The 12,793-nt window shown below is 37.6% G+C and overlaps 1 protein-coding gene across 12 annotated transcripts in view; it reads right to left on the bottom strand.

Annotated features, from left to right (window-relative positions):
* The window catches only part of Picalm (phosphatidylinositol binding clathrin assembly protein), an 80,005-nt gene that overhangs the window by 35,062 nt on the left and 32,150 nt on the right, over positions 1-12,793 (bottom strand). For all 12 annotated transcript variants that reach the window (XM_038313367.2, XM_038313370.2, XM_038313364.2 and 9 more), the window contains exons 2-5: positions 12,434-12,576; positions 8,709-8,784; positions 4,885-4,987; positions 574-667 (exon numbers count right to left, since the gene is read on the bottom strand). In XM_038313367.2, the coding sequence (XP_038169295.1) occupies positions 574-667; positions 4,885-4,987; positions 8,709-8,784; positions 12,434-12,576 (416 nt within the window). The remainder of the gene's footprint in view (positions 1-573; positions 668-4,884; positions 4,988-8,708; positions 8,785-12,433; positions 12,577-12,793) is intronic.

Below are 12,793 nucleotides of genomic sequence, written 5' to 3'. Positions count from 1 at the left end.
AAATGAAATTTGAAATCTCCTTTTATTTCTAAGTAGTTGTCATGCTTTAAGTCCTACCAAACAAAAGGTAAATATTGAAAAGGCTGTCCTTACATTTTTAAAATCTAAAGTTCCTGTAAAGAATTTTAATAAAGCACTTTACCCATCACTTGTTTGAAGGCAGAGATATCGGGCGCTTAAAGGAAATCTCACACTGGCTCAGAACTGAGAGACGGATAGTTATTTATTTAGGGCGAAACTTATAAATCAGGATTATCTGCTTGAATGACGGATGGAGATCGGATCCAAAACAAGTCAAATGAGAAAAAGGGAACAAGGGAGGCGGAGAGAAGAGACGGCGCACTTTGTACTTCAGCGTCCAGGTGAATAGTCAAGGAGGCCATGCCCCAGTCTTATTTTAGTCTGTATAAACTAAAATTCTAGCACCAAAGAAAGCCCTGAGCACTAGCCAAACACTATTACAGCATAGTAAAAAATTATGAAGACTTGGGGATAAAGTTATGATTATCTAACTAACTAGTTATGACTATCTAATTTTTAGTAATTTTGAATTACAAAAGCGTATGAACTTACATTAAAATCGAGAAGTGCATCCATTTGGTTTTGGATAATTGGTACAGTTTTTAAGAGTTTTTCCGTGTTCATTGTTCTCATAACTCCATCAGCCCTATTAAGAAAATAAACCAAAATAATTCATCATTAAATCTCCCATTTGGCTCTCTATTTAAATAACAAGACTGTGATGAAATAGCATATACTCTTAAGTTATTGTTGAACTCTATATCTCAAGTAAGGATTATATAAAAGGAAATGTAAAACCAACAGCTGGAAACTAGTGCTACAGCTGTGTGTGTAAAGAGGTGGCTCAGTAGGTTAAGTGCACAGGTAGTTGGTCTTCTAGGGGCCTACTCTTAGCACCCACATGGCAGCTCACAACCATACATTGTACCAGATCTACGTGATCCAAACCCCTCTTCTGGTCTCTGTGGGCATTAGAAAAAAGAAAAAATAGTGTACACACATATAGGCAAAATACTCATTCACATAAAATATTATTTTAAATGAAAGTGAAGGTTTACATTATACAGCCAGGCAGATTGTGTAGTTAGCACAAGAATGGCAGGAACCTCACTCATCATTACATGTAAAGGCAGATTTATACTTCTTTAAAAGCAAAAGAAACTACTGCCAGAACACACTAAACAGTTAAGTGCTATAGAGTCATGAGTTGATTCTATCTAACTGATTCATAGCCAGGTTTGTAATCTCAGTTCATAAACAGACAGGACAGGAGTATCACAACCTCCAGGGCAGTCTGTTGCAGAAGAACTTTAAAACTTCTGGCATCTGGCAGCTGGTGAAGTGAGTTTAAAGCACATTTCTAAGTCTCAGGACCCAAGTTCCCTCCCTAGAGACTCAGGTGTAGGCCCAGGACCAACTCCTAACAGCTGTCTTCTGACCTCCACACACCAGGGCACATGTGTGTAACAGTATTCACACAACAGTGAGAATAGGTGAAATTATGGAAAAAGGATTCTGACCATGTAACTCAGCAGCAGAGTGCTTGCCTAGCACATGCCAGCTCCTAAAGAGAATCCCCAGTACCAGGGAGGGAAGGAGCATTGTTCACGAGTCAAACACTGAAGTCTTTTCAAAGAAAATTACAAAGAAATCAGTTCTACAAAAGTATTTTTTTATCAAGTCACTCTAAACAAAGCCCTACTAAGAATAATGTCAACAAGTTACAAAATGCGAAAGAGTTTAATGAAACAAACACTGGACTGCCTCAGCCAGCTGTTGATCAGTTTCACCATGGCTAGTTTCACTAATGTGTCCATCAAATGTTCAATACTGTTTTCTCTTAGGTACCACACTGATTGATAGCAGTTGCTGGAATCTGAAAGAACACAATTCCTGTTTGTAGGTTGTTCTTATTTTCATAACTACCAAACACTCTTCCCAGAAACCATAACTTGTCATTTATCCCTTCTTGTTGAAGGGACTTAAATTTGTCTCAGACTTCTTGGTTTAACATCTAAATAACAACCAATACAACTCCTTTATCTCAAAGTCTCTTTTACAGCAGCCTGCGGTATTCACATCATCCCAACCCCTGGCTCCCAAATGGAAAGGACTCAACTGATACTGCATTCTATGAGACTAACTTGAACCTCACAACTACTCTGACCAAATAGCACTACTGCAAACATTCTCTTGCTAATACTTCATTTTCTTGCACCTTTCTCCCTTGCAGTCACTCAGCAAATTCATGACCTTGGATGAACAAATAATTCATTACTACCCATACATGCTACATAAAAAGCCACACAGGGGATGCAGTTGATGGCATGATAGCCTAGCATGCATAATAAACTCATCAGTTTTTTAAAAATCACACCACTGGCCAAGCTGGCAGACACATAAATTCATAATTATCAGCTTCACAAAGGTAGGCAAGATTTCCACCAATCCTTATAGTCTAATTTTTTAGAGAACTCCAAAGTACCTTCAAATTTCCCTCTACTTCTGTGTCTCAGCTACCACCTGAAACTCTCAGTTCATTAACTCTCAGAACGTCTCATTCAGGAACAGTCACATGGAAAACAGTTTACTGAACAGGGTGCAGAGAGTAAGAAATCAGACTCCTAGGTACCTTTTATTACAATCTTCTACGATGTGGCTAAATATGTAACATAAAAATCTGCACAAGCTAGTTTGGTAAAATAATCCACCTCTCCTTGACTTAAACTGGTTTTTTCTTTCCTTTTTTTTAAAAAAAAAATAAAAACAAAACTTGATTTCACCTTTAACTATCCTGCATATGCCTACATTTTTCTTTAAATTTCTACTTTAGGCCAGGTTGTGGTAGCACATACATTTAATGCAAGCACTTGGGAGGCAGAGGCAGGTAGATCTCTGGGTTCAAGGGCCAGCCTGGTCTACAGAGTTAGTTCCAGGACAGCCAGAGCTACACAGAAAATCTATGTACAAAGGACAAAAACAAACAAAATTCTACTTTACTTAAATAGTCATAATTTCAAGAACAAGCTGAAGCACACAGCAGCCATTCAGACCTCTCAGACGTGGAAGCTGCAGGCATTTTAGCTGGAAAAGCATTCACCAGAAATTTCTGTGGGCATCACACTCACTGTCCCTTTAAATGTTCAACCACACCACAAGAACAGTTGTTCACTTATGTTCACAGCAGCATTATTTGTCATAGCCAGAAGCTGGAAACAACCAACCTAGATGCCCCTCAATTGAAGAATGGATAAGAAAATGTGGTACATTTACACAACAGAGTACTAGTTAGCTATAAGAAACAATGACATCATGAAATTTGAAGGCAAATGGATCAACTAGAAAAAAAATCATCTTGAGTGAGGTAACCCAGACCCAGAAAGACAAACATGGTACATACTCACTCATAAGTGGATATTAGATATAAAGTAAATGATAGCCATGCTACAATCACAGACAGAGAGGCTAGATAACAAGGAGGGCCCAAGGGGGTATGCTTGGATCTCCCAGGGAAGGTGAAATAGAAGTGATCTCACGGGTGGTCTGGGTGGGTCAGGAAGAGATGAAAACATGAAGATCAGGTGTGGTGAATGGAGGGGAGAATACTGAAAGAGATGACTAGAAGTGGGGGGAGGCATTTTCAGGGTCATATAGAAACCTGGAACAAAGGAAACTCCCAGCAGTCTACAAGGAGGACCCAGCTAAGACTGCTAACGGTGGTTGCATAGCTAAAAGTAAACCCTGGGTTTTCCTGTGACACAGGACCCTTGGCCTTCTGCCTAGTTTTGCCTAGATTTTGGTATAAGGCACAGAGCTGAGCAATACAGGTAGGTGATCGCCAATAAGCAATCCCAGCCCAACTGCTTAAACTACATCAAGGGAACTTTGTCATGAGTTGCCCCAAGAGCATGGCAGCCTGGGTATTGTTCTTCACCACTTTTTCAAACCTAAGGATCAAGAACTGATGAGCAGTTGAGTTATGCATCTTTGGCACATTTAAGACCATCGGAACAGTCATACAATGCAAATGGTATCTGTTGCATCCATCTAAGTCCTTGTACTATGACAACGTTATTTCTACCCCCCCCCCCATTAGCCCCCAATGTGGGTTAGGGATAGGTTAGGGGGTAAGAGTAAGGAAAACTGGTGATCCCCCCCGCCTCTCCCCTCAGTCACTGGATTACAGGCATATGCTATCACAACCAGCTACAAACGGTAAAGGAAAGAACAAACAGAAAGATGCCCTGTGTTTATTAGAAACTAAACGTGCTACAAGTGGTGAGGAATGCTCAGACAGATCGACACATTCAGTGACCCCTACTTCTAAAAGCCTGGCTACAAGCAAGGCCAGGCAGGACTCAGGAGGCAGAAGCAGACAGATTTCTTGAGAATTCAAAAAGGGAAACACAAGGCCCTGTCTCTAACCAAAAGAACTAATAAAAATTCTTGGCTGTTTTTTTTCTACCAAAACTGACATACTAATCCTAAAATTCCTATGAAATCGCAAGACGAGAAAAACTGAACATAATCAACTGAATGGGTGGGGAAAAGGGATGGGGCTGGAGAAAGAAACTATAAGAAATAAAATCACACAGCAGGGTTATGGCACATAATCTTGTAAACATACTAAAATTAATTATAAATTTTAAAAGAATGAATTTTTAATCACGAGAACTGTAACTCAATAAAGTTGTTATAAAGATAAATAGAACTTTAAAAAATCCTACTACAGAAAGTATATAGCATTCCTCCAAAGAAAAATAAAGTTTAGCTATAAAACTGGGCAAAGTTCTGCAATTCACATTATATAATTCCTGTTTTATAGTATTTGATATTTGAATCAGAGATAAAATCATAACTCACCCTCTCTTCACTTTTGTGAAATCGAATGCAACTTGTCTGTATGAAACTGCCTTTTCATTTAGATACCTACTATACCGCCTAATAAATGTAGACATATCATAGCCTGCAAAACAAAGTTTTCGTGAATGATTAAAATCTAAAGTTTACTAAAACAACTTTATTATTCAACAGCACAGATATACTAACTATATTCAGTGATGCAAATTAAGTAATACTAAGTTTCATACTAAATTCTTTAGAATTTCTAGAGTCAGGTGTATCATATAAGGATTTAACAACTTTCCCTTTACAATTTCACTAAAAATACATCTATTTTGTTTCATTTGGCCCACACATCTATTCTTTACTTTTCACGAGTTAGAAAAATGTTCCCTTTCACAATTTAAGAACCTCAGAACTCAAACTTAGCACCGTTAACACCCAACAGAACCATAATTCCATCCTTCAAATCAAACGAAGGTTCTGTTTTTATACGTGTGAAATCTTTAGCTGTGTATTATTTAGGAAAAGTGTAACACAAATGTACCAACCATGTAAGAAGTATGAGAAGCACAGTCCAATAAAAAGGACAATAATATGTATGATGAAAGCACAACCAGTTTTATGAATATTTTCAAAAAAACCTTGCTAATTCATATAAATCACTCTAACACTGCTTCATCATAATCAGCAACATAAAACTTCATCAGTATATTTTTTAAGATACCAGAAACCTTGTATTTTAGCAACTGTCTAGGTCAAAGGTTTATAAATTTTTGCTTCTCAATGATCAGTTTCTTTTAACTCGGCTTCTTCAGATTTTAATTTGACTTGATCTCTGCTTTACAAAAGACAATAATAACCACAAACATATATGATTTGATCTTGAATTGACACCTACCAATCTGCAAGTGTTTAGTGACTGCTTACTAAAAAGTCAGAACAAAACAGACAAGGAAGAAAAACGGAATTACTGCTGCCGCTCAGCTCAGACCTGCTAATAATGTACTTTTATAAAACATCTTGGGTTTTTGGTGCATGCTGTTCCGTTCCATCCCCTTACCTATTATTCTTCCTTACCTTGAGAGGGAAAATACCTCCTGTTCTTCAAACCTCAACTAACCTTATTGTTAAAATCTTTATAGAATATATATATTTGTTTTGGTTTGTCAAAACAGGATTTCTCTGTGTAGCCCTGGCTGTCCTGTAACTCACTCTGTAGATCAGGCTGTCCTCAATTTAAGAAAGTCACCTTTCTCTGCCTTTCAAGTGCTGGAGTTAAAGGTGTGTGCCCGAACCACCTAGCTAGAATATAAGTTTTTAAAGTGTGTGTGTGTGTGTGTGTTTGTGTGTGTGTGCGCGCACGTGCATGTTCCTGGTCACTGCTTGAATGTGGAGGCCAAAAGACAACTTGCAGAACTCTGTCCTTTCCACCATGTGGGTCTAGGGATCAGGTTTGGCAACAAGCACCCTTACCTACTGGGCCATCTCACCAATATAAACAACTAATCTAACTCCTCATAAAAAGAATAAAAGTCTAAAAATCTTTGCCACTAACTTTACATAATTTCTGGACCTTGAGAGAAGGCTATGTGGTTAAGAGGCCCAATTGCTCTTCCAGAGAACCAAAGTTCAACTCCCAGCACCCACATGACAGCTGAGAAGCAGCTAAATTCCAGATTAAAGGGATTCAATGCCTATCCAGCCTCTGCACACACTGCAAACGTGTGGCAGAGAGACATACATGCAGATAAAACACCCACACACATAAAATAAAAATACAAGTTGAAATAGTAAAACGAAGTAAATTTATTTAATTTTCATCTCAAGGAAATGAAAATAACTAAGAGACAAAAACCAACGGGATGTATGTATAGACTCTATAGTCGTTGCAGCTTTTTTCCCCTACAGACGTAAAGTAAAAGTTAAATAAGAGCTAAGAAACATCAACAAAAAGATCTGCAAGAAAAGCTGGATATGGTGGGCGATGTCTATAATCCCAGCACTTGAGAGGTTGAAGCAAAGGACTTCCAAAAAGTCCAGGTCAGCCTGAAGTACTGAGACCCTGTCTCAAAAAAACAAAACAAAAGCAAAAACCAAAGCAACAAAAAAAAATGAAGGGAGAAGACAACAAGCAGTTTCTATATTCCCTGAAAGGGGCGTCCCATTTTACTACACCATCAGTCTGTTCTATCTTTTTTATTTTAAAAAAAAAATTTAATATTACAAAATGGGGCTATTGACCCCCCCCCATGTTCCTCTTATTAAAACAAATCAAATGAGGGGCTGAAGAATGGCTCAGGTTAGGATCTCTTGCTACTCTTACAGAAGCCCAGAGGGCAGCACTCACAATCACCTCCAACTCCAGCTCCACGGGATCTGATGCCCTCTGTCCTCTTTCGGCTTCCGAGGGAACCCACATGTGTGTGCACAGATACACATAACAAAGAATTATCTTTTAAAATTAAATAATACTAATGAAACTCTGTTACCACTGGGTCATATGCACTTAACTTATATTCCAAAATTACTGGAAACATATTCATTTTAAGCAATATTTGTTTCCATCCATGCTAAGTCATACTCCATTTAGCAAAAAGAAACAAGCATCAAACTAAATACACTAAATTCTTCTCATTTTGCACTGTAAGAACCACAGTCTAAGCTCTCATTAACTTGATACTAGGATGGAGCAATGCCTAGAACAGTCTCAATGGCTTCAAAAAAAAAAAAATTCAGTCTACTCTGATCCAAACTTGGGCTGTTTCCTTATAATATACTTTCTTCTCCCCTACAAAATTCCTTTCCTAGTTCCCTACTACATTATAAAATTTAAGCCCACCAAAGTCTTCTGTTTGGTTTTGGTTTGAATAGCTTCTTGAGGGCTGTTTACCACTACACATGCTCTCCAATGTGTCATACATACTCATTTTTCCTATCAATCTTAAATTTATTTCATATCATCTGTATAACTGTACTTAGATTAAGAAATCTCTTCCACCTCTCAAAACCCTAAACAGATCTCACATTCTCTGAAGATCATATTTCCCAGACTGAAACTCACTGTTAATATTCCGAAATAGGTTAGCAATCCTTTATGCGGCCTTCCCAGCTCTGGCAGTCTGTACTATGAATGTCCAGTTCTAGACAACAGACCCCATTAAGACAGAAAGGACAGAGATGGCTATAACCAACAAGGCAATTTAAAAGGACCAGACTCAAAGAGAAGCAAAGGAACTGTTAGAGAAGTACAGGAGGCATTAGGTGGGAGTGTTGAACTCACACTCTGCACCTGTGTAGAAGTGCTGTTACATAGCACAGTACCATATATTTAAATATATACAATGAAAACCCTTCTAAAGTTAAATAAAAAAGAACAACCATGCTATCAATGTCAATAACACTATATTCAATTTTGTCCCTACAGTGTACAATGTCAACCATATTTCTTATAATAAAAACAAATCCAAAAAGCAGCAGTAACATTTAAGGTAACTATTTAGTGTGTCTGACATTACTCTAAGCACTGTAGGTTAGTTATGAGCTAGGCTTACTGCCTTGTTTGTAATTTTATGGACAACAACACAGAGGCAAAGGAAACTTGGTCAAGTCCATGCACTCTACGTGCTAAAGCACAGGCAGTGCAGCTCCAGAGCCCATGTTTGCAACCCTGTGCTGCCTCTCAGAGACTCAGTGCTAACTATAACAACCTTAATTCCAAACTAGAAGACAGTCAGTCACTCAGATGTGATCTGAAGCACCAATAAGTTAATATAGTTGAATGCTGCAATAATCATTATATGGGGTTACTCTTGGGTTTCTAGAAAACAAAAAAAAGTCTTTACCTTGCAATCCACTTTTATCCAAAAAATTGCTTAAGTTAAACAATGTATTTCTTGAAGCCAAATACTGTATGAAACGCTGGAAAACAAACAATTATAAAAAATTATAATGCTGCCATCTTACAAACTCTGAATTTGCAAGCAGAAGGAAAGTGATGGTTAATATATTCAGTAAGCATATTTCAATTTCCCATCCTCACTCTCATTAGTTACCAAACATAAAAACATAATTTTCATTAGTACATTTATTACAACCTGATGATCACAACTACAATATTAAAGTCAAAATAATTCAATGAATTAAAGCACTGATAAACTACAATCAATTCTGTCTTTACTATAGCATAGTAGTACACAGGTAAGTATAACCAGATCATATCTGTACTTTAACTCATTTATTCTGTTTTTGTATGACATGTCAAAGCACATACATGGAGGTCAGAGGACAACTTTTGGGGGTCAATTCCATCCTCCACTACGCAAGTTCTAGAACAAACTTAGATTCTTACACCTACTGAACTGTCTCACCAGCCCTCCTAACTATATTTATTATTATTTCTCTCTCTCTCTCTCTTTTTTTTAAGGCAGAGCCTCAGAAATTATCTCACACAGTTTCATCTTAAGCACTAGATTCTGGGGATCCAAACTCAGGTCCCCAATTTTGCACAATAAACACTTTACTAACTGAGCTACCTCTCCAGTGCCAATATCTAGATTTTTGGTCACTCCATTTTTTTGATTTTCTATTTTAAAAAAGAAAATCTTCTTAAACATACAAGAGAATGTTAAAGGTTACTTCTTATCCACTGACTAGGTTAAACACATTGAAATACTCATTTCAGAGTTTATGATACAATCATTTTTTATATTTTGTATGTGTGTACCCGTACACTCACAACACAATCCAACCCTTGTAGGGGTAAGAAGACAACTTTGTCTCTTCCTAAAATGTGAGATCTGGGGATACAGTTCAGGTGCCAACCTTGGTAGCAAGTGCCTTTACCCACTAAGTCATTCTACAGATCCTGTTCACATATTTTATATACCCATATATATACCTTAGATCACATAAAACTCTGCTGGGCAAAAGGGAACCATGAGTGGAAGAGTTTTAGAAGCCTTGGCTAATTCTACTTATTCATTATGGTATTCTCATAACACAAGAAATGTAAAGCAGACAGAAATGACTTGTTCAAGCCACTTGGCTATTTATTATGTGGGGAAAAAAGGATGGGAGATCCTAGTTATCCCAAATCAAGACCCTATGACACAGAATCAACCTTTAAAGATCTTCTCTGTGTCTAGGTTTCTCCACTTAACACTAGTGGGAATTAGGACAGCTCATTCCTTGTTTCTATCCTAGGTACTTGGTAAGGAACAGCCATGACGTCTACCAGCAGGTAGTAGTAGATCTCTTCTACTTGTAAACAAATGTGGAAACATTATATCCTTCCCTGTTAAGAGCTACTATTCTAATCACCACAGCATAAAGGAACCCTATGTACACCTCACAGAGTTGCCAGTAGATGAACCTGAGTTGAGAAAAAAGAGAGAGAGAAGGGGCAGAGGAGAGATGGAAGAAGCTGCTTTAGGGAAGTACAAAGTACAATAATATGCTATCTTTCTCCTGTCTGTTAACCAACTGCTAGAAATAGCAGTCAACTTTCTATCTTGCTTTTAGCAATGTTGCTTTTAGCAATGTTGGTCTACAGTACTACTGACTCAGATGGAACTACACTCTTGGTACATTACAACATCTGAATGTACTATCATAAATTACAACATCTAAAAACTAACACTGATACTTTGCCTCTTCGCCTGGAATTATAGTTGGTTCTATATGTAGCTCCTGAAATTCTTTGGAATAAATACCCCTAAGCAAACACACATGTTAAAAGTAGAAACTATTATCGTAGTTGAGACAAAGATGTTTTGAGTTACATTTAAGTAGCATACCCAAACACTTCAACTGGAGCTATGAACTGGCTGGAATGTGTTTAGAAGCAACTGGGTAACATATTTCCTTAACAGTTGCTGCATGATTGACTAGTACATATTTTAGGCACCACCGCAGAAGCCATTTTTAAAAACTACAAACAAATCTCAATATGGTGCTATAATATGAATAACCTAAGAAAACTGAGGGGGAAAAAGATAATTTTACAGGTAGTGGTTGTACACGCCTTTAATCCCAGCACTCAGGAGGCAAAGGCAGAAAGGTCTTTGTTGAGTTCAAGGCCAGCCTGGTCTACAGAGTCCTAAGACAGTCAGAGCTATTACATAGAGAAAACTGTTTCAAAAAGGGGAGGGATGAGGGAGGGAGGATGGGCTGGCTAGAGAGATGGCTCAGTGGTTCTGCTCTTCCTAAGGATTCAGGTTCAATTTCCAGTACCCACATGGCAGCTCACAACTGTCTGTTACTACAGTTCTAGGAGATCTGACACCCTCACACAGACATACATACAGGCAAATCACCAATGCACATGACATAAAAATACATTATTGAAAAAATAAAAAAACCTGGAATATAAAACTATTTGACAATGATAAACAATACGGAATATGGTGATACTTATACAAGTAAAACACAGAAACAAGCCAAATACAGTTTTGTATCCAAAATATGATTATTGCTACAAAAAAAAAAAAAAAAAAAAACCCTTTCAGACAAGGGAATAAAAAAATGTGCCAGGAGTTAAGATTTGTTGGAGTGATATAGCTGCACTGGTATCTGTCACAGAAGAGGAGAGTTTCTCCTGACTGAGAAGCCTAAGATTGTAGTAAAATGACAAGTGTCAGAAAACCATGAGGCTCAGTAATCGAACAAGACAAAGACTCTTTCTCACCCCTTGAGAAGCATCTTTTCTTTCCAAATTATTCAGCAATATAAATCTATCTAGTTTCATTCAATCATTCCACAGCAGCTTCATTAAACACAACGTCACAAGTAAGTAGAACAGCTGAGAAACCCATACAAGGTTAAGAACCAAACAGAGACTGATAGGCTATCATGGAAAACAAGACGATTCTTTCCAGACAGAAAATCCATCAAGGTCTCTCTGCAGGTCTTACTGGTTTACCCTTCTGAGCAGCAAAGGCACTAGGAACTTCTCTCTAAGATGAAGACATTCTTTACCAGTCCCTCTCAGCAAAACGTCACGTTAGTAGTCAACAGAGTAAGCCTCCACTAAACAAAGTATTTCCAAAGACAACAACATACAGTCAAACAGCAAATCAACAGATTAATAATAATAATAATAATAATAATAATAATAATAATAAAAATCAGGCAGATATAGACATATAGTTTATAACTGAAGACTAGAAAGACCAGTGCTGTTTATGGAACCTAGTGCTTGGAATTACCTGTTTCTCCATTTCATTATTGAAGCCCTGTATGCTCTGACCTACGCTCTACTTTCTACTTTATTCACCACTGTTCTTCAAAATGTAGGATCTAAGGTTTTTATTTTTGGCCATACGACTTGCTCTTTTTATCTACATACAGCTGCAGTAGTCATCATAAAAGTTTTAATGAGCAAAGTAAGTTAAATGAACAGTAATCACATCAATATACATGGTTTTTGATATACTTATCAAGTTTTTCCTGGGCTGGAGATGTCTCAGCATGTAACCGTGGATGCCCTGTAAGCCTGACGACTTGAGTCTGACCCTGGAAACCCAACCTCCACACAATAATACAGTACTTTTTAAAAAGTGGTTCTTACCTCATTTCCATACACCATCAAATGATGAGTTGTAATGAGTGATTTGAAGACCACCACCCAACTACTGTTAGTAGTTCTTTCAAACAAACTGTCTGCCAACTGTGGGATGTTCACATTCATCTCATTTGTACACTGAATTAAATCTGTAATTAAAAAAAGAAAAGGTTATTCTCTGGTTTTAATTGACTGGTAGTACCAGATTTCCATAGTAGCACGCGCGCGCGCACACACACACACACACACACACACACACACAGTAGAACAAGAGTTAGGACAAACTGTTAAAATTCTTTCAGGAGGGTTGGCAGGATACCTCAGCAGGTAAGGGCATTTGTTCCAAGTCTGATGACACAAGTTCAA

The sequence above is a fragment of the Arvicola amphibius genome, chromosome 12 (genome assembly GCF_903992535.2).
Source record: "Arvicola amphibius chromosome 12, mArvAmp1.2, whole genome shotgun sequence".
Classification (NCBI taxonomy): domain Eukaryota; kingdom Metazoa; phylum Chordata; class Mammalia; order Rodentia; family Cricetidae; genus Arvicola; species Arvicola amphibius.
This window is presented reverse-complemented; position numbering and strand designations above follow the sequence as displayed.